The sequence below is a fragment of the Haliotis rubra genome, unplaced genomic scaffold (genome assembly GCF_003918875.1).
Source record: "Haliotis rubra isolate DU_JTF1 unplaced genomic scaffold, ASM391887v1 Scf250, whole genome shotgun sequence".
Lineage (NCBI taxonomy): Eukaryota > Metazoa > Mollusca > Gastropoda > Lepetellida > Haliotidae > Haliotis > Haliotis rubra.
Window position 1 is genome coordinate 719,173 of NW_025766559.1, and position 23,027 is coordinate 742,199.

General features: G+C 39.5%; 1 protein-coding gene and 2 long non-coding RNA genes across 3 annotated transcripts; 2 read left to right on the plus strand and 1 right to left on the minus strand.

Moving 5' to 3' along the window:
* Positions 1 to 2,081: 2,081 nt before the first annotated feature.
* On the plus strand, positions 2,082 to 5,910 carry LOC124279465. Its single transcript, XR_006899381.1, has 3 exons — positions 2,082 to 2,275; positions 4,834 to 4,836; positions 5,881 to 5,910. It is a non-coding gene; the product is annotated as an uncharacterized LOC124279465 (long non-coding RNA).
* A 1,087-nt stretch (positions 5,911 to 6,997) lies between these two features.
* Positions 6,998 to 10,826, plus strand: LOC124279466. Its single transcript, XR_006899382.1, has 3 exons — positions 6,998 to 7,191; positions 9,750 to 9,752; positions 10,797 to 10,826. It is a non-coding gene; the product is annotated as an uncharacterized LOC124279466 (long non-coding RNA).
* Positions 10,827 to 18,303: 7,477 nt separating this feature from the next.
* Positions 18,304 to 19,033, minus strand: LOC124279479 (postacrosomal sheath WW domain-binding protein-like). Its single transcript, XM_046715299.1, has 2 exons — positions 18,697 to 19,033; positions 18,304 to 18,434 (listed from the first exon to the last, which is right to left on the minus strand). The coding sequence occupies exons 1-2, from the start codon at positions 19,031 to 19,033 to the stop codon at positions 18,304 to 18,306; spliced, it is 468 nt and encodes a 155-aa protein (XP_046571255.1).
* Between the last annotated feature and the right edge of the window lie 3,994 nt (positions 19,034 to 23,027).

The following is a 23,027-nucleotide window of genomic DNA, read 5'->3' on the forward strand; positions in this document are numbered from 1 at the left end:
AACCAAATCGCCAAACCTGACTATTAAATCAATTAGCTGTTCGTCAAATGTATTTCATAAATTCAAAACTCCCCAGACTATATACGTAATACAAACATAGCCCCATAGCAAGAGTGTCCACTAGTCCATATCCAAGACTACTTTGATCCTTGCCAAGTCTACTAATGTGTGTTAATATACATTAGAGGAATATCGCATATCGATATTCCAGCCTGGGAAAATTTTTCAGCATCAACATTCGAGTTCCGAAAATGTTGTCTTTTATATGGTAATAGCCGTCACCATTAGCACTTGCGCTATAATTATGTATTTTAAAAATCAAGGAAACACAAATCTTTTGGAAGTTGTTATTTGTTTTCAATCAATTCTTCCAAATACCTCAATATTGAAGCAGAAACGTCATATGTCTTAACGCTATCTGATCGATCTATGGTAGAAGCCTTCTTTGTGAATCCATTTTCCTATTTAACTGGATATATGGAGACACAACCTATCATCTTCACGGACTAGCAACATAATAGCAACAAAAAAAGGCTTACTGTAAAATTGAAACAGCAAGGGTAGAAACTAGGGCTGACTATCGGTATAGACCATATACATCGATAATCGTTAACTAATATAGATCGATTATAGATAAATATCGGAGACGTATCTTTGAGCAAAAAAGCCAAATATGTCTGACAGAAATGAATAATATATTTCACATACATGGTGAGTGGTTGAAATGTATTTGCTTGTTATTAACAGCTTCCTGAACATAATTTATAAGCAGAACATGAATAAAGTCCTACATTTGTATATATTTAGAGAAAATTAAAAAAATGTTCGATCCCAAAAGTTAATATACGATATCATCGATAGCACAATTTTATATCGATAATCTAATATTTTTTCCTATCGGTGATATTTCCGATTATCGACAACTTAGCCAGCCCTAGTAGAAACAAATCTTTGATACATGCTAGTGGACTCGAGAAGATGCATAGCAATGAAACAATAGTTTTGGTGTATTTATTTGCTATGTTGGAGGATTACCAAAGGGAAATGGATAAAGGAATACAGCCCGGGCTGTTGCTTCAGCAACAAGGCATGCTGCAGCGTTAGCTGAATTGATGACGACCATTGTGGGAACTGTGAAATATAATCAATATTCATGACTTTTACTTATACCTATACATCAATGCGCACGGTTCAAGTTTAATTTATGTTATATTTGGGACTACAGTTTCTTCGTAAATTTTAAATTGAAGTACTTGTTCGGGTTGCGTCCCATACGGGATTCTGGCCCACGTGCATAGAGCGAGGCGCCTAATCGCCAAAATAAAAAACAGTGACCTAATCCACTCTGGGGCAGTTTAATCCCCTTAATCAACACTCAAACCCTGTTGTATGTACAACGAGGAGAGTTCTATGGATATACAACTGGCGACGTTTCGGTGTAGCTACTGACACCGTTATCAAGCTCATGATAAGCATTAACAGTGTTATCCATAGAACTCTCCTCGTTGTTTATCACACCAGCTTCTAAATGCCACTCAAACAAGTTACCTATTGTTTATGTGTGCGTGTCATGTAAAGCTTGTTCAGCTTGACCTGAGCTACTCTACATATGCATGACCCGAGAGGTCAAATAGCACAAACGGCAGATCGGGTTATCTTCATCAAATAGGGGTGCAGAAGCATGCATACATAGATTCGTTACAGAACTTGTCCCGAAAAAAACACCTCTGAAAATAAACAATCATGTCATGTATTAATTGAATTGTTTATACAGTCATTGAATTGTTTATACAGTCATATGCTATCTAGTTTGGTTTGCTAACTTTACGACTTACAGACGTCAGTTACTTTCACAATCCGATTCATTCTCGCTATCACTCTCTACACCCAGTTCGAGTGGTCAGGCTCTCTGACTTGGTTGACACATGTCATCGGTTCCCAATTGCGCAGATCGATGCTCCTGCTGTTGATCACTGGATTGTCTGGTCCAGACTCGATTATTTGCAGACCGCCGCCATAAAGCTGGAATATTGCTGAGTGCGACGTAAAACTAACCTCACTCACTCACTCTACACCCAGTTCAATTATCACTTTTTCTATTTCATGTTCAACTGCTATATTTCTGCACCAGTAGTCGCTTTCCAATTTTCAACATGGGCAAAGCAACCAGTCCACTCGTTTACACCAATCATCTGACAAAGGTGCACCCCTTCACAACAATAGACCCAACCAGCTGTGGTACGGTCACGTAATTCATTATTATTCACTTGATCAGGTCAAGCTGAACAAGCTGTAATTATATGAAAGCATGCAGCTATTCTATATATTTTAAGTGCAACATTGTTTGATCGGGTCGGTGCGAGAGGGAGTGCAGGTATTAAATCAAAGTGAAATTGTTCCTTATAAGTCATGTTATCTCGACGATTTTACAGAGAACGCTCTGGCCCGAAATAAGCGAATTTCAATTTATATAATCAGACTTATACTTATGTAACACAGAGTGTCTGAGTGGCCACGTCTGAAGTGTCATATGCCCATTTTTGTACCAGATCAGAAGTTGAGAGTTGTCTTACCACGGAATAAGAATCTATACCGAAACGCCGCATACTCAATGAAGACGTTGTCATCAACACAGTATCTTAACTTTCTCACACACAGAACTACTGGCATTCGTCGCTATTAAGCTGTATATTTCAAAAGTGTATTTTTCCAATGAGTACAATAAAGTACTAACGTTAAATTCATGCAAAGCGGGGCGGTGGTGTAGCCAAGTGGTTAAAGCGTACGGTCGTCACGTCGAAGGCCCGGGTTCGATTCCCCACATAGGTACAATGTGTGAAGCCCAATTCTCTAGTCTCCCGCCGTGATATTGTTGGAATATTGCTAAAAGCGGCGTAAAACTAAATTCGCTTACTCATGCAAAGCAGGTAATGTAGAAATGTACTTCAAAACTTGTTGTTTTATATTTCAAGTCAATATGGAATAACGTGGAACTTCATATTTTGCTGCAGAGCGTTGTGAACAGTTGTGTCTCAAACACCTGACACAATGGTCATGGTGGGCACGAGATTCACCTGACTGCTCATTCTCGGCATAGCGTTATTGCTGTAACCAAATTAGATGTCCGTTATATGTCAACGACTCTTTAAGCAAGATATAGAATACGTTAAACCAAACTAACTTTTTACTCTACATTGTAGAGAAAATTAATCATGAAGGTTGTTTAACGAAAAAAATGCTCGAGGGAGCATTCTTGTTCACGAAACTACTCAACATCGTAATAAAGCCACTTAATATGCATTGTTTGTTTGTTTAACGCCATACTCAGCAATATTTCAGTTAAGTGACGACGGTCTGTAAATAATCGAGTCTGGATCAGACAATCCAGTGATCAACATCATGAGCATCGATCTACGGAATTGGGATACGATGAAATGTGTCAACGAAATCAGTGAGCCTGACCACCCGATCCAGTTAGTCGCCTCTTACGACAAGCATTGGTTGCTGAAGATCAATTATAACCAAGATCTTCACTGGATACTTAATATACATGCATGCTGAACTGGTAGTATGAGTATAGAAGGATCACAAAACTAAAGATTATAATAAATAATTGGTTTATTTCAGTACAAAACAACAGCGATTTAGACATCACCCACGCCTTTTAGTGTAGCATGACAACACTCTGCTACAAGATGACTAAACGCATTAGCATCTTTATTATACATGTCAAGTATATTGACCACAATGGACTGGAACAGGTCGCTTAGAATCCCATGTAAGCCGGGACATAAGCGGTTCCTGATGGAGCACCTACAGAAGCGGCACCAGTGGCGGGGGCAGCAGCAGCAGAGGCCCGCTGAGCATCCAGATCACCAATGTAATCATGACCTGTAATACAATACATGACAACAGAAATGTTACTTGATACAATATACACTTATGTCAGTACAAAAAATTGCTGTTTTATGTTCATGCACGTTTTGATTCATGCATGCATTTGTTTCTTGTTTGTGTGTTTCGCAAATAGTGTAAATGGTGGGTGCCACCCGGAAGTTAGGACATGCTTTTACAAGCATCACTGATTTTCGGTGATCCAATTATAACATTGTCACCGATATTTACCTCTTTTCACATTTATGGAATCTGTCTATGAGGAAAATCGAGACCGGATGCTGTTTTGCACAGACGGTTTATATACTTTAACATTACAACGTGAGTGAGTTTAGTTTCAAGCCGCACTCAACAAAATTCCAGCTACATGGCGGCGATCTGTAAATAATCGAGTCTGGACCAGACAATCCAGTGATCAACAGGATGAGCATCTATCTACGCAATTGGGATACGATGACATGTGGGTCAACCAAGTCGTGCCTGACCACCCGATCCCGTTAGTTGTCTCTTACTACAAGCATGGGTTACTGAAGATCAATTCTAACCCGGACCTACACGGCTCTCACATTTCAAAACGTCGCTTACCATAACCATTTGAATGAATGTCTCCGACGCCATGTAATCCTCCATTGACATATCCTTGGTTGTGGAGTCCTGCGCCGACGCCAAGAGGGACTGAAAGGCCGAACGGGGGGAATGCGAAGCCCGAATGGATGCATTCCAAAGCCAAATGGGTGGATTCCTGCGCCGAATGGAGGAATACCAATCCTGCCGATGGGAGGGATACCAATTGCAAGACCATGTGTTGTTGTTATGGCAACAAGGCAGACAGCGGCAAGAGCAAGAAGCTTCATCTTTCTTAAATCTGTGGAAATAGAAGGAACTGACGTTATGCATTTTATAACAGTTCATGTGTAAGTGAAAATCAAATTCACAGAGTGTGTTATCTTCGTTCTGTGTCTATGTATATCCATTTTATCCATACTTTTAACGAGAAGACATACACTATAGACACACACTGAACTGCTTCTATTCATTACTATGTATTTGCCTTAGAAAAGTTTAATAATATTTGTAAACCTGGAAATTGTGACAAAGTAAGTGTTATGTCCATGTTGGAAAACATCTCGGAAAAGTTAAATTAAGAGTGAGAGAACCACTATAGTAAGGTTCATAATTACACGCTACTGAAATATCAGACATAGAAATTTTCAAAACATACACTGAACATTTCAAAAAGATATGACACTGAGGAACAAACACTTACTTTTTTGTTGCGGTGTACAGGGTCTGACTGACTGAAGTCTCAACTGCAGGGTCCTTGTTTTATACCAACATGCTGGACACGGGTACAAAGCGGGTTGTAAATTGTAAATATGTCTTGAAAATGACCCTCGGCGACTAGGCGTTACAGAACAACGATGGCTGTGTTCACCGGACAGGTGATTGATGCGTGATGTATTGGCCAGTGATTACGTTGCACAATAACAACGAACAATGAATTAGATCACCATTTCGATGTTTCTGACGTTCTTATCAGTTCAATTCTCTCAGTGCACTACATCCCAGTGTACAGATCTAATTTCTCATATTCTATCATCGAGTGATAGAACAGGTTAACACTGCATCATAAACAGTGCGATATATCTATGAATAGACTAACAACTAGTCTCTGAAATGAACATATTTAACAGAAAATAAAAGTTTTTAAATCAAAATTGTAAATACAATAAAAAGGAGCCCAGGGACTTTCTTCATTTTCAGAGACTTGCCACATTTTCTAGACTTGCGTGGGTTTTCTGGGATATATTTGCTTCAGGGTCTGTACGACAGACTAACCAATGAATTACAGCAGCGTGAACTCAAAAACAGGTGGACTCTGTATTTCCTTTGTACACCTTTCGTAAAAATGCTAACTTTACGTCCATACATTCAACGTTTTATAAGGGATAGAAATTAGACATGAATGTCGAGAAGTACATCAAGCAACATCGTCTATAAACGTAAACAAGGTATGTGGTGATATTAATAAAAGTATTTGCAATGACACACAAATGTTTATTTATGTTCTATATGAATGATTTACGGATATACACTGCTATTTACACAAGGTCTCCCACGAAGGCAATGGTGATATTTGATTGCAAATGTAGTGGTAGTACATTGTTGTATGTGGAGAAATTGTCTATTGCATTTCTTGATAGGAGCTGATTAAATAATGCCTCCTTATATTTTCTGTTCAAAACCATTGAAAAGTAAGTTCAACTATTAATCGCTCCGCGCACCATATTCAGAACAGAACAAAACTCGGTTTTCACATAAAATAAAAGAGGGAAATCTTGGGGCGGATTTGGTAGCCTGTTGGGTAAAGCATTTTCTCGTTCCGCAAGGGTACACTGTGAGAAACCAATGCCGTGATACTGCTGAAATATTACTGCTAAAATCCCATTTTATAATTGTTAAAGCTATCTTCTTTCAATGTCGTATGTGTGCTGCATTTTGCATCAATTATATAATTGTCTGCTTGAAATAGTGAGTATTTAAGAATTACGCCCCAGTCAACCGCATTGAGGACGGCATTAAAATAAGAGTTTGGCAAGTTTCAGCTTGACCTGAGCTACTCTACATATGCATGACCCGGGAGGTCAAATAGCACAAACGGCAGATCGGGTTATCTTCATCAAATAGGGGTGCAGAAGCATGCATACATAGATTCGTTACAGAACTTGTCCCGAAAAAAAAAACACCTCTGAAAATAAACAATCATGTCATGTATTAATTGAATTGCTTATACAGTCATTGAATTGTTTATACAGTCATATGCTATCTAGTTTGGTTTGCTAACTTTACGACTTACAGACGTCAGTTACTTTCACAATCCGATTCATTCTCGCTATCACTCTCTACACCCAGTTCGAGTGGTCAGGCTCTCTGACTTGGTTGACACATGTCATCGGTTCCCAATTGCGCAGATCGATGCTCCTGCTGTTGATCACTGGATTGTCTGGTCCAGACTCGATTATTTGCAGACCGCCGCCATAAAGCTGGAATATTGCTGAGTGCGACGTAAAACTAACCTCACTCACTCACTCTACACCCAGTTCAATTATCACTTTTTCTATTTCATGTTCAACTGCTATATTTCTGCACCAGTAGTCGCTTTCCAATTTTCAACATGGGCAAAGCAACCAGTCCACTCGTTTACACCAATCATCTGACAAAGGTGCACCCCTTCACAACAATAGACCCAACCAGCTGTGGTACGGTCACGTAATTCATTATTATTCACTTGATCAGGTCAAGCTGAACAAGCTGTAATTATATGAAAGCATGCAGCTATTCTATATATTTTAAGTGCAACATTGTTTGATCGGGTCGGTGCGAGAGGGAGTGCAGGTATTAAATCAAAGTGAAATTGTTCCTTATAAGTCATGTTATCTCGACGATTTTACAGAGAACGTCTGGCCCGAAATAAGCGAATTTCAATTTATATAATCAGACTTATACTTATGTAACACAGAGTGTCTGAGTGGCCACGTCTGAAGTGTCATATGCCCATTTTTGTACCAGATCAGAAGTTGAGAGTTGTCTTACCACGGAATAAGAATCTATACCGAAACGCCGCATACTCAATGAAGACGTTGTCATCAACACAGTATCTTAACTTTCTCACACACACAGCTACTGACATTCGTCGCTATTAAGCTGTATATTTCAAAAGTGTATTTTTCCAATGAGTACAATAAAGTACTAACGTTAAATTCATGCAAAGCGGGGGCGGTGGTGTAGCCAAGTGGTTAAAGCGTACGGTCGTCACGTCGAAGGCCCGGGTTCGATTCCCCACATGGGTACAATGTGTGAAGCCCAATTCTCTAGTCTCCCGCCGTGATATTGCTGGAATATTGCTAAAAGCGGCGTAAAACTAAATTCGCTTACTCATGCAAAGCAGGTAATGTAGAAATGTACTTCAAAACTTTTTGTTTTATATTTCAAGTCAATATGGAATAACGTGGAACTTCATATTTTGCTGCAGAGCGTTGTGAACAGTTGTGTCTCAAACACCTGACACAATGGTCATGGTGGGCACGAGATTCACCTGACTGCTCATTCTCGGCATAGCGTTAGTGCTGTAACCAAATTAGATGTCCGTTATATGTCAACGACTCTTTAAGCAAGATATAGAATACGTTAAACCAAACTAACTTTTTACTCTACATTGTAGAGAAAATTAATCATGAAGGTTGTTTAACGAAAAAATGCTCGAGGGAGCATTCTTGTTCACGAAACTACTCAACATCGTAATAAAGCCACTTAATATGCATTGTTTGTTTGTTTAACGCCATACTCAGCAATATTTCAGTTAGGGGACGACGGTCTGTAAATAATCGAGTCTGGATCAGACAATCCAGTGATCAACATCATGAGCATCGATCTACGGAATTGGGATACGATGAAATGTGTCAACGAAATCAGTGAGCCTGACCACCCGATCCAGTTAGTCGCCTCTTACGACAAGCATTGGTTGCTGAAGATCAATTATAACCAAGATCTTCACTGGATACTTAATATACATGCATGCTGAACTGGTAGTATGAGTATAGAAGGATCACAAAACTAAAGATTATAATAAATAATTGGTTTATTTCAGTACAAAACAACAGCGATTTAGACATCACCCACGCCTTTTAGTGTAGCATGACAACACTCTGCTACAAGAGGACTAAACGCATTAGCATCTTTATTATACATGTCAAGTATATTGACCACAATGGACTGGAACAGGTCGCTTAGAATCCCATGTAAGCCGGGACATAAGCGGTTCCTGATGGAGCACCTACAGAAGCGGCACCAGTGGCGGGGGCAGCAGCAGCAGAGGCCCGCTGAGCATCCAGATCACCAATGTAATCATGACCTGTAATACAATACATGACAACAGAAATGTTACTTGATACAATATACACTTATGTCAGTACAAAAAATTGCTGTTTTATGTTCATGCACGTTTTGATTCATGCATGCATTTGTTTCTTGTTTGTGTGTTTCGCAAATAGTGTAAATGGTGGGTGCCACCCGGAAGTTAGGACATGCTTTTACAAGCATCACTGATTTTCGGTGATCCAATTATAACATTGTCACCGATATTTACCTCTTTTCACATTTATGGAATCTGTCTATGAGGAAAATCGAGACCGGATGCTGTTTTGCACAGACGGTTTATATATACTTTAACATTACAACGTGAGTGAGTTTAGTTTCAAGCCGCACTCAACAAAATTCCAGCTACATGGCGGCGATCTGTAAATAATCGAGTCTGGACCAGACAATCCAGTGATCAACAGGATGAGCATCTATCTACGCAATTGGGATACGATGACATGTGGGTCAACCAAGTCGTGCCTGACCACCCGATCCCGTTAGTTGTCTCTTACTACAAGCATGGGTTACTGAAGATCAATTCTAACCCGGACCTACACGGCTCTCACATTTCAAAACGTCGCTTACCATAACCATTTGAATGAATGTCTCCGACGCCATGTAATCCTCCATTGACATATCCTTGGTTGTGGAGTCCTGCGCCGACGCCAAGAGGGACTGAAAGGCCGAACGGGGGAATGCGAAGCCCGAATGGATGCATTCCAAAGCCAAATGGGTGGATTCCTGCGCCGAATGGAGGAATACCAATCCTGCCGATGGGAGGGATACCAATTGCAAGACCATGTGTTGTTGTTATGGCAACAAGGCAGACAGCGGCAAGAGCAAGAAGCTTCATCTTTCTTAAATCTGTGGAAATAGAAGGAACTGACGTTATGCATTTTATAACAGTTCATGTGTAAGTGAAAATCAAATTCACAGAGTGTGTTATCTTCGTTCTGTGTCTATGTATATCCATTTTATCCATACTTTTAACGAGAAGACATACACTATAGACACACACTGAACTGCTTCTATTCATTACTATGTATTTGCCTTAGAAAAGTTTAATAATATTTGTAAACCTGGAAATTGTGACAAAGTAAGTGTTATGTCCATGTTGGAAAACATCTCGGAAAAGTTAAATTAAGAGTGAGAGAACCACTATAGTAAGGTTCATAATTACACGCTACTGAAATATCAGACATAGAAATTTTCAAAACATACACTGAACATTTCAAAAAGATATGACACTGAGGAACAAACACTTACTTTTTTGTTGCGGTGTACAGGGTCTGACTGACTGAAGTCTCAACTGCAGGGTCCTTGTTTTATACCAACATGCTGGACACGGGTACAAAGCGGGTTGTAAATTGTAAATATGTCTTGAAAATGACCCTCGGCGACTAGGCGTTACAGAACAACGATGGCTATGTTCACCGGACAGGTGATTGATGCGTGATGTATTGGCCAGTGATTACGTTGCACAATAACAACGAACAATGAATTAGATCACCATTTCGATGTTTCTGACGTTCTTATCAGTTCAATTCTCTCAGTGCACTACATCCCAGTGTACAGATCTAATTTCTCATATTCTATCATCGAGTGATAGAACAGGTTAACACTGCATCATAAACAGTGCGATATATCTATGAATAGACTAACAACTAGTCTCTGAAATGAACATATTTAACAGAAAATAAAAGTTTTTAAATCAAAATTGTAAATACAATAAAAAGGAGCCCAGGGACTTTCTTCATTTTCAGAGACTTGCCACATTTTCTAGACTTGCGTGGGTTTTCTTGGATATATTTGCTTCAGGGTCTGTACGACAGACTAACCAATGAATTACAGCAGCGTGAACTCAAAAACAGGTGGACTCTGTATTTCCTTTGTACACCTTTCGTAAAAATGCTAACTTTACGTCCATACATTCAACGTTTTATAAGGGATAGAAATTAGACATGAATGTCGAGAAGTACATCAAGCAACATCGTCTATAAACGTAAACAAGGTATGTGGTGATATTAATAAAAGTATTTGCAATGACACACAAATGTTTATTTATGTTCTATATGAATGATTTACGGATATACACTGCTATTTACACAAGGTCTCCCACGAAGGCAATGGTGATATTTGATTGCAAATGTAGTGGTAGTACATTGTTGTATGTGGAGAAATTGTCTATTGCATTTCTTGATAGGAGCTGATTAAATAATGCCTCCTTATATTTTCTGTTCAAAACCATTGAAAAGTAAGTTCAACTATTAATTGCCCGCGCACCATATTCAGAACAGAACAAAACTCGGTTTTCACATAAAATAAAAGAGGGAAATCTTGGGGCGGATTTGGTAGCCTGTTGGGTAAAGCATTTTCTCGTTCCGCAAGGGTACACTGTGAGAAACCAATGCCGTGATACTGCTGAAATATTACTGCTAAAATCCCATTTTATAATTGTTAAAGCTATCTTCTTTCAATGTCGTATGTGTGCTGCATTTTGCATCAATTATATAATTGTCTGCTTGAAATAGTGAGTATTTAAGAATTACGCCCCAGTCAACCGCATTGAGGACGGCATTAAAATAAGAGTTTGGCAAGTTTCAGCTTGACCTGAGCTACTCTACATATGCATGACCCGGGAGGTCAAATAGCACAAACGGCAGATCGGGTTATCTTCATCAAATAGGGGTGCAGAAGCATGCATACATAGATTCGTTACAGAACTTGTCCCGAAAAAAACACCTCTGAAAATAAACAATCATGTCATGTATTAATTGAATTGCTTATACAGTCATTGAATTGTTTATACAGTCATATGCTATCTAGTTTGGTTTGCTAACTTTACGACTTACAGACGTCAGTTACTTTCACAATCCGATTCATTCTCGCTATCACTCTCTACACCCAGTTCGAGTGGTCAGGCTCTCTGACTTGGTTGACACGTGTCATCGGTTCCCAATTGCGCAGATCGATGCTCCTGCTGTTGATCACTGGATTGTCTGGTCCAGACTCGATTATTTGCAGACCGCCGCCATAAAGCTGGAATATTGCTGAGTGCGACGTAAAACTAACCTCACTCACTCACTCTACACCCAGTTCAATTATCACTTTTTCTATTTCATGTTCAACTGCTATATTTCTGCACCAGTAGTCGCTTTCCAATTTTCAACATGGGAAAAGCAACCAGTCCCCTCGTTTACACCAATCATCTGACAAAGGTGCACCCCTTCACAACAATAGACCCAACCAGCTGTGGTACGGTCACGTAATTCATTATTATTCACTTGATCAGGTCAAGCTGAACAAGCTGTAATTATATGAAAGCATGCAGCTATTCTATATATTTTAAGTGCAACATTGTTTGATCGGGTCGGTGCGAGAGGGAGTGCAGGTATTACATCAAAGTGAAATTGTTCCTTATAAGTCATGTTATCTCGACGATTTTACAGAGAACCCTCTGGCCCGAAATAAGCGAATTTCAATTTATATAATCAGACTTATACTTATGTAACACAGAGTGTCTGAGTGGCCACGTCTGAAGTGTCATATGCCCATTTTTGTACCAGATCAGAAGTTGAGAGTTGTCTTACCACGGAATAAGAATCTATACCGAAACGCCGCATACTCAATGAAGACGTTGTCATCAACACAGTATCTTAACTTTCTCACTCACACACACAGCTACTGACATTCGTCGCTATTAAGCTGTATATTTCAAAAGTGTATTTTTCCAATGCGTACAATAAAGTACTAACGTTAAATTCATGCAAAGCGGGGGCGGTGGTGTAGCCAAGTGGTTAAAGCGTACGGTCGTCACGTCGAAGGCCCGGGTTCGATTCCCCACATAGGTACAATGTGTGAAGCCCAATTCTCTAGTCTCCCGCCGTGATATTGCTGGAATATTGCTAAAAGCGGCGTAAAACTAAATTCGCTTACTCATGCAAAGCAGGTAATTTGGAAATGTACTTCAAAACTTGTTGTTTTATATTTCAAGTCAATATGGAATAACGTGGAACTTCATATTTTGCTGCAGAGCGTTGTGAACAGTTGTGTCTCAAACACCTGACACAATGGTCATGGTGGGCACGAGATTCACCTGACTGCTCATTCTCGGCATAGCGTTATTGCTGTAACCAAATTAGATGTCCGTTATATTAAGAGAAAATTAATCATGAAGGTTGTTTAACGAAAAAATGCTCGAGAGAGCATTCTTGTTCACGAAACTACTCAACATCGTAATAAAGCCACTTAATATGCATTGTTTGTTTGTTTAACGCCATACTCAGCAATATTTCAGTTAAGTGACGACGGTCTGTAAATAATCGAGTCTGGATCAGACAATCCAGTGATCAACATCATGAGCATCGATCTACGGAATTGGGATACGATGAAATGTGTCAACGAAATCAGTGAGCCTGACCACCCGATCCAGTTAGTCGCCTCTTACGACAAGCATTGGTTGCTGAAGATCAATTATAACCAAGATCTTCACTGGATACTTAATATACATGCATGCTGAACTGGTAGTATGAGTATAGAAGGATCACAAAACTAAAGATTATAATAAATAATTGGTTTATTTCAGTACAAAACAACAGCGATTTAGACATCACCCACGCCTTTTAGTGTAGCATGACAACACTCTGCTACAAGAGGACTAAACGCATTAGCATCTTTATTATACATGTCAAGTATATTGACCACAATGGACTGGAACAGGTCGCTTAGAATCCCATGTAAGCCGGGCCATAAGCGGTTCCTGATGGAGCACCTACAGAAGCGGCACCAGTGGCGGGGCAGCAGCAGCAGAGGCCCGCTGATCCATCCAGATCACCAATGTAATCATGACCTGTAATACAATACATGACAACAGAAATGTTACTTGATACAATATACACTTATGTCAGTACAAAAAATTGCTGTTTTATGTTCATGCACGTTTTGATTCATGCATGCATTTGTTTCTTGTTTGTGTGTTTCGCAAATAGTGTAAATGGTGGGTGCCACCCGAAGTTAGGACATGCTTTTACAAGCATCACTGATTTTCGGTGATCCAATTATAACATTGTCACCGATATTTACCTCTTTTCACATTTATGGAATCTGTCTATGAGGAAAGTCGAGACCGGATGCTGTTTTGCACAGACGGTTTATATACTTTAACATTACAACGTGAGTGAGTGAGTTTAGTTTCAAGCCGCACTTAACAAAATTCCAGCTATATGGCGGCGATCTGTAAATAATCGAGTCTGGACCAGACAATCCAGTGATCAACAGGATGAGCATCTATCTACGCAATTGGGATACGATGACATGTGGGTCAACCAAGTCGTGCCTGACCACCCGATCCCGTTAGTTGTCTCTTACTACAAGCATGGGTTACTGAAGATCAATTCTAACCCGGACCTACACGGCTCTCACATTTCAAAACGTCGCTTACCATAACCATTTGAATGAATGTCTCCGACGCCATGTAAACCTCCATTGACATATCCTTGGTTGTGGAGTCCTGCGCCGACGCCAAGAGGGACTGAAAGGCCGAACGGGGGAATGCGAAGCCCGAATGGATGCATTCCAAAGCCAAATGGGTGGATTCCTGCGCCGAATGGAGGAATACCAATCCTGCCGATGGGAGGGATACCAATTGCAAGACCATGTGTTGTTGTTATGGCAACAAAGCAGACAGCGGCAAGAGCAAGAAGCTTCATCTTTCTTAAATCTGTGGAAATAGAAGGAACTGACGTTATGCATTTGATAACAGTTCATGTGTAAGTGAAAATCAAATTCACAGAGTGTGTTATCTTCGTTCTGTGTCTATGTATATCCATTTTATCCATACTTTTAACGAGAAGACATACACTATAGACACACACTGAACTGCTTCTATTCATTACTATGTATTTGCCTTAGAAACATTTAATAATATTTGTAATCCTGGAAATTGTGACAAAGTAAGTGATATGTCCATGTTGGAAAACATCTCGGGAAAGTTAAATTAAGAGTGAGAGAACCACTATAGTAAGGTTTATAATTACACGCTACTGAAATATCAGACATAGAAATGTTCAAAACATAGAATGAACATTTCAAAAAGACATGACACTGAGGAACAAACACTTACTTTTCTGTTGAGGTGTACAGGGTCTGACTGACTTCAGAAAGTGAAGTCTCAACTGCAGGGTCCTTGTTTTATACCAACATGCTGGACACGGGTACAAAGCGGGTTGTAAATTGTAAATATGTCTTGAAAATGACCCTCGGCGACTAGGTGTTACAGAACAACGATGGCTGTGTTCACCGGACAGGTGATTGATGCGTGATGTATTGGCCAGTGATTACGTTGCACAATAACAACGAACAATGAATTAGATCACCATTTCGATGTTTCTGACGTTCTTCCAGTTCAATTCTCTCAGTGCACTACATCCCAGTGTACAGATCTAATTTCTCATATTCTATCATCGAGTGATAGAACAGGTTAACACTGCATCATAAACAGTGCGATATATCTATGAATAGACTAACAACTAGTCTCTGAAATGAACATATTTAACAGAAGTTTTTAAATCAAAATTGTAAATACAATAAAAAGGAGCCCAGGGACTTTCTTCATTTTCAGAGACTTGCCACATTTTCTACACTTGCGTGGGTTTTCTTGGAAATATTTCAGGGTCTGTACGACTGACTAATCAATGAATTACAGCAGCGTGAACTCAAAACAGGTGGACTCTGTATTTCCTTTGTACATTTTTCGTAAAATGCTAACTTTACGTCCATACATTCAACGTTTTATAAGGGATAGAAATTAGACATGAATGTCGAGAAGTACATCAAGCAACATCGTCTATAAACGTAAACAAGGTATGTGGTGATGTTAATAAAAGTATTTGCAATGACACACAAATGTTTATTTATGTTCTATATGAATGATTTACGGATATACACTGCTATTTACACAAGGTCTCCCACGAAGGCAATTGTGATATTTGATTGCAAATGTAGTGGTAGTACACTGTTGTATGTGGAGAAATTGTCTATTGCATTTCTTGATAGGAGCTGATTAAATAATGCCTCCTTATATTTTCTGTTCAAAACCATTGAAAAGTAAGTTCAACTATTAATCGCTCCGCGCACCATATTCACAACAGAACAAAACTCGGTTTTCACATAAAATAAAAGAGGGAAATCTTGGGGCGGATTTAATAGCCTCTTGGGTAAAGCATTTTCTCGTTCCGCAAGGGTACACTGTGAGAAACCCATGCCGTGATACTGCTGAAATATTACTGCTAAAATCCCATTTTATAATTGTTAAAGCTATCTTCTTTCAATGTCGTAAGTGTGCTGCATTTTGCATCAATTTTATAATTGTATGCTTGAAATAGTGAGTATTCAAGAATTACGCCCCAGTCAACCGCATTGAGGACGACATTAAAATAAGAGCTTGGCATGCACAATGCTTCACATTGTCGAGGCTAGCTGGTCATTACAAACGGCTGACTGGGTAGGTAACACAATGTGGCCTCATGTGTTATTTTCATTTCAGTCCGTTCATGCAACATGAGACGGACAATCATATAAAGTATATGCATATGTGTGGGCCAAAATTATGTCCTTATTAACGCATACATGAAGGGTGGTACGAAAACGACATAATATATGTTTTCTAATGATAATGCTTACTAGATGATTTCGAATGGCAATGTACATTGGTTATATACTCTTAAAAAAACACACACTATACGTGGAAAAATTGAGTTCCATGCTGAATCCCAACATGTTGGGGAATGGTGCGTTTGAAAAAAGAAACGTTGAACAAAAACGTTACGTTACACTCACGTCTGTATTATGCATCACCCTGAGCTGAAGTCAATGACTGTATGCTTTAAAAAGCCACATCAATGGTACTCCACATGCATTGCTTTAAGCCGCTATAGACGACAAGAGAATGAAAAGACTGACAGAAGCTCAACGACACAATGCCATCGGCTGTTTACAAGGACGGACTTCGCAGCATGAAGTGGCAAGGCACTTCAGCGTGTCCACACGGACCATCTCAAACCTATGTACTCAATACAACAATACTAGGAGTGTTAATGACAGACCTGGGTCAGGCCGACCAAGAGCTACCACCGCCACCCAGGATCGCTACATCCGGTTGAGACATCTTCCTTCAAACACCACGGCCGCATCATCCATAACAATCCAAATCCCTGTACTGCGCCGAATCTCCGACCAGACAGTGCGTAATTGGCTATGGGAAGCTAGACTTTTTGCCAAAAGACCAGTTCAACGTCACGTCGTTCCCTTCACCAACGTCACCGATTATTTTACACTCAAAACAATTATATTTAATGCTTCAACGCGGACGTCGGCGAATTCGGCAGAAGCACGAGAAAAGTATCAATGAAGCATTATCAGCAAAGTATTGCTACATAACCTGACCTCAGGTTAACAACGGAACAATGAATTAGGTGTCGAATTCGATCTGACACAATCATTACGAATCGGTTACCTCAAACGGATATGTAAGAAACATATGTATGTATGAGGGTTGAACAGATGGCAGTAGCACATATACCGTTTTTAAATATGCAAGCGTACGTGCAGATTTCGTCAGGCAATAACATAATGGTTGTAAACAAATAATCGACAAAAATAGAGACAGGTGTATCTAACCATGTAAATTAAAGCGTTTGTTGTATTGTCTGGTTACAAGATATGAAGTCCATTCCTCATGTTCTATTTGTATATGACATTGTTATGGAAGCACCTTAAAACCAAATTCACTCTCCCACAAGAAACCCTTTAGTCTCTGACATTCTACGGAAGCAGGCCGCCTCCGTGGTGTAGTGGTTAGAGCGTCCGCCCGGAGAGCGGAAGATCGCAGGTTCGATCCCTGACCGCGTCATACCGAAATACATTAAAATATGGTACTTGTTGGTCCCTGCCTGGTGCTCGGCATTAATGGGTACAACAAGGACTGGTCGGCTTGGACTTCCCGGGACATGGGAACTGTTCATACAAAACATTATATCTAATGAGTACCTCTTGTACATTTCACTTCGTACAGTTTCGTAATGTCACACAAATGAACGGACATAATTTCCTGATCTTAAGCCCGGAACAATACCACTGATAAACTGACGTTTCGATCAGCTTCCTGGCTATGATTTTATGGTAACGTATTGACACTATCACAAATATGGAGTGTTGCGATACTTTTTATAATGTTAATATATGATTGGAAGTACACATCATATAAATATGTACATACGAGTGAGCACGTGTAGCCATGTTGTGTAATGTTCATGTATGGACTGGAACTGACAAAGTAAACATACAACACACACATACTGATACTGTAATAGTGTTTATTTACTTTATACAATGACTGTAACACCTGAAATATCTTTCACACAAAACAAATGTCAGCTTCCTTCGAGACAACAGATTGTCTTTTCCAATCCCATCTAAGACAATGTTCCTATCCATTTACACTGCAATGTAAACAGGTTCGTAGGCAGCATGTCCTACTGGAGCAACAGCTGAAGCGGCAATTGTCGTGGGAGCAGCAGCGGCGTAGGAAGCAGCTGCATAAGCGTCGAGATCAATATGGTCAGCACCTGCAACAAAAACAGACTATATGACAGACTACAATTTGTACAAGATCATTATGAATATAGTCACGTTTCTTATTTAATTTTGGGGCAGTGGGGTAGCCTGGTCGTTGAAGAGACTTGATAAAGTACTTCAAGATCGACAATATCGGAATCTGTCGAACAGAAAATAAATTGTGCGGCTGTGTATTACTTAACGCACCCAAACATATCAATATGGATGCCCATGTTGTCAACGTGTTGTATTGTATTGCACTGATATACATACCATGTCCATTAGAACCAATGGCACCGGCGCTCTGTTTGCCTGTCTGCACTAATCCTTGGTTGACTGATCCGGTGTTACCGACAGCAAGCGGGGAAACACCAAGGCCAGCAGCGGGGTTTCCAAGGCCGAGAGGGGGGATTCCAAAACCGAGATGAGGAATTCCAAGACCGAGATGAGGAATTCCAAATCCGAATCGGGACATCCCAAGTCCAAAAGGATGCATTCCAAGGCCGAGTGGGTGCATACCGATGCCGCCGATAGGTGGGAAACCAAATCCAAACCCGTGTGTTGTTGTTATGGCAACAAGACAAACGATGGTGACAGCTAAGACCTTCATGATTTACCAGAATCTGGAAAAAACAGAAAATTATTAATGACACCCCTGAGATATATACTTGGGTCAAAGATTTCGTATTGATGGTAATTCATTTTCCCCATTACTATATTTGCTATGTGACTGAACTTTCATTATCGGCTCGCGGCTATATGTAGTTTCTCCTTTTTCTTCTTTCATCAAACATTATCATGAAAAAAATCCCGTTGAGCCCTATTCCAATTCTGTTTAACCTTTATTTGAAACTTGTTATTTGTTAATCAAATCTATAAAAAGTTTTCTAACTTAATGATTTTAACCTTAGAATCATATGGGTAAACAGATCGTCCATTGGTACTGCTTGATAACGTTCTTTGAAGATACCAGTATGGTAATTCTTACATGCATACCACTGCATATTAATAAACACGAAAATGTAAAGACATGTGTTACGTGTTTGAAGAGCGGGCGCAATTATACGAGGGGCTATCAAAATGTTTGAGCCTAAAATACTTCAAATTAAAGAGCGATTGACAGCAGTACGAGTACGAGTACCCCTGTGTGCTTCGCCGGGTGGCCTTCGAATACCCAAAACTTTGTGAGTCTGTACTCAAGCTTATCCATTTTTGCCGTTTCAGTATAGATAAATGTGATAAAATGTCACGTGACTGGAAACTAGCGACATGTGCATGTCAATATTACGTTTTTGTGAATGATATCAACCATTCTTCATACAGTTATTTTTATCATGCACATATTAGAAGTATTTAGGGTATAAACAAATATACACGTGACAACTGATATCCATTCTTCGTGTGAACACGTGTATAGTCGAAAGTTATACTGCAATAACAAATACTTACTTTTCCAAGGTTTAACAATACTGGAAACTGAAGTCTGCGCCAAAATATCTTCCTTATATACATGGACTGTCAATGGCACTGGTTGACATAGGTTCATATCTTGTAATTGTCTGAAATACGATGAGTTGTCAACGTATTATAAAACGATGACAGGTCTTTGTTGAATGTGTAACGGTGTCGTTATTTATTGATCTGGACTCATACACCGACGACAACAATGGACAGTAAATTTCATTCATGCGTTATTCAATTCAAGTTTATTCATTACGCACGCGTGCGAGAGAGAGTAAGTCAATAAACACTGTCTCAAAATATCGCATGATATGGGTCAACTGTATGATGTGCAGCTACATTTTGCTCAAAAAATGTTGTCAGCATTTAGTTTTGCAGCGAGATGTGATAAAATGTTTGACATTTCTTCCTGACATCATGTCATTGTAAGTATGAGAAATCATAACAAAGTGAAACTAATGTTCAATAGTAGTGTTGCGGTTATTTATTTAATACGTTCGTAGTTCGTTTGGCTGACGAATATATCTCCCCGTTTCTATTTGGTCTGAAAGAGGAGCCAAAGCTATTTTGAAACCATTATACCTTTAGTTACAATATCGAGAAATATTTATTATTCACGGTATAACTATTGATTTTGACCCATCTCAAGATCGTTTTGGATAGAACAGATTACCAATTAGAAATATAAAAGTGAAGATGTATTCATCAACCAAGAGAACTATGAGTGTGCGGAGATATGTAGCCGTGCACTGTTGATAATGTGTTCAACTTTGATGAGATGTTATTAATGCAAACAAGAAAACATTTATGCCAGAATCAACACGTCTTTAATACAGTATCTTAAAGTGAGTGAGTTTGGTTCTACGCCGCTGTTAGCGATATTCCAGCAACATCATGGCGGGGGACACCAGAAATATGCTTTATATATTGTACATACGTGGAGAATCGAACCCGTGTCTTCGGTATGACGAGCGAACGCTTTAACCACTAGGCTACCCACCGCCCTACACTACCTCAGCGTATTAAGAGTAAGTCCGGCTCGTTTCAGATGTAGTTCATAGCCTTACCATTTAGGAATGGAAACAGGAACATATTTTTAACAACCAAGAAACCTGCGAATATGTGAATTACGCAGTAACACTAATAAGGATAAGTCCAAATTTATTATTATTTCTAATGCCCATAATGCAATACAGGCAAAATATATTTTGCTCTAATGTCATTTCGGTCTAGTATCCCACCTTTACAATATAATATGCTGTCTAACCAAATATGTCATAAGCACACTGGGTCCAGATCAATGAATAACGACACCCTAGCACATTCAACAAGCGATGACCCTGTCATTGTTGAAAAATGCGTTGATAAAATAAATTGATTGAATTAATGCATTCCTTTATATCTATTACATATTTTAATATTCATTGGTATGAATGTGAGTATAAATCCAACCTAGAAAGGACACATAAGAAACTGGATATTTAATAGTCTCCTACTTAATTCGTTTCAAATATTATAACGATTTGACGTTTCTGTATGGTTGATATTTCAACGGGAAAAGGATGACATCTCAAGGCTTTGCCATTCATAGAATCATTACTAGTTTCAGGCATAAAACGACATCTTAGTGAACGATATAGCATAATAGTTCGCTACATATCCCTCATTTGTTTGCATTAGTTTGCAATTATCAACCAATAAGAAATGACTGACCAAAATAGGCATCTTACGGTTGTCATTAATACCTTTTCTGTTACTCCCCAGATTTTTGTAAACCATGAAGGTCCTTGCTGTCACCATTGTCTGCCTTGTTGCCATAACAACAACACACGGGTTTGGAATTGGTTTCCCACCTTTCGGCATGCACCCACTCGGCCTTGGGATGCGTCCTTTCGGACTTGGAATGCCCCCCTTCGGCCTTGGGATGTCTCCCTTCGGTCTTGGAATTCCTCATCTCGGTCTTGGAATTCACCCTCTCAGCCTTGGAATCCCCGCTGCTGGCCTTGGTGTTTCCCCGCTTGCTGTCGCCAATACCGGATCAGTCAACCAAGGATTAGTCCAGACAGGGCAACAGGGCGCCAGTGCCATTGGTTCTCAAGGACATGGTATGTATATCAGAGCAATGTGATACAACCGTCAACTGTAATTGACAACATGGACATCCATGTTGATATTTCTAGGTGCATCTTGTTATTGAATTCTGCTGAATTTCTCAAGGTGTGTTTGTTTAAATGATTTCGGTTCATCCTTGTGCATATGTACTTTAATAAAAAGACTTAAGAAATGAACAAGAAACATGGCTGTCCTTCCCTGGAGCCTGTTGAAAGTGTAGTAAGTAACGTGTCACAAAGTTCATTATATTCCGTCTGTTGCAGGTCCTGACCATGTTGATCTCGACGCTGCTGCATACTACGCTGGTGTTGCTGCTCCCACTACTATTGCCGCTAATGCTGTTGCTCCAGCAGGACATGCTGCCTATGAACCCGTCTACATTGCAGTTTAAATGAAAAAGGAACAGTGTCTTAGATGACGATGGAACAAAATGGGAGCGATCGGTTGTCGCCTGTCAGAATTACTTGATACTGTTGTTCCGAGGGAAGCTGGTATATGTTTTTTTAAATATCTTTTATCCTTAACTTTTAATAAACACCATCACAGTACTTTCATGCGTTGTATGTTTACTTTACAATCCGTACATGACCAGAACACAATACGGTACACATGGTTATTATGGAAATTTCATTCGTCTGTACACACGCATGCACGCACCCACTCTCATATGTTTCTTTTCATTTTGTCAATATGTTACCAATAACCATAGCAAAGGAACTTATGCAAACCTCAATTTAACTTACTATCTGGATAAACTGACCCTAAAAACTAAATAAACACGAATGTGTGCACACATAATACTGAACGTACTAAGACACAATCAAATTCACATGTAAGCCGAGCCTTATTATGCCGGTTTTAGAATAAAGTAATGTGGTCATTTCTGTAAATTTGTGAGCCATTACCGAAAATGTTCATCCTCTCCTGATTGCAAGGAGTGAAATGTACAAGAGGTACTCATTAGAAACAAGTTTTGAGAAAAATAATTTAGTCTCCGAAAGCTTATTAAAGCTGCCTTACGCTTAGGAAGA

What these genes read in the sequence shown, in the direction of transcription:
- LOC124279479 (XM_046715299.1), bottom strand. Translation starts at nt 19,033, where the DNA reads ATGAAGGTCTTAGCTGTCACCATCGTTTGTCTTGTTGCCATAACAACA. An exon ending in CATTGGTTCTAATGGACATG is followed by an intron (nt 18,435 to 18,696) that starts GTATGTATATCA and finishes TTTTTGTTGCAG; the next exon opens with GTGCTGACCATATTGATCTC.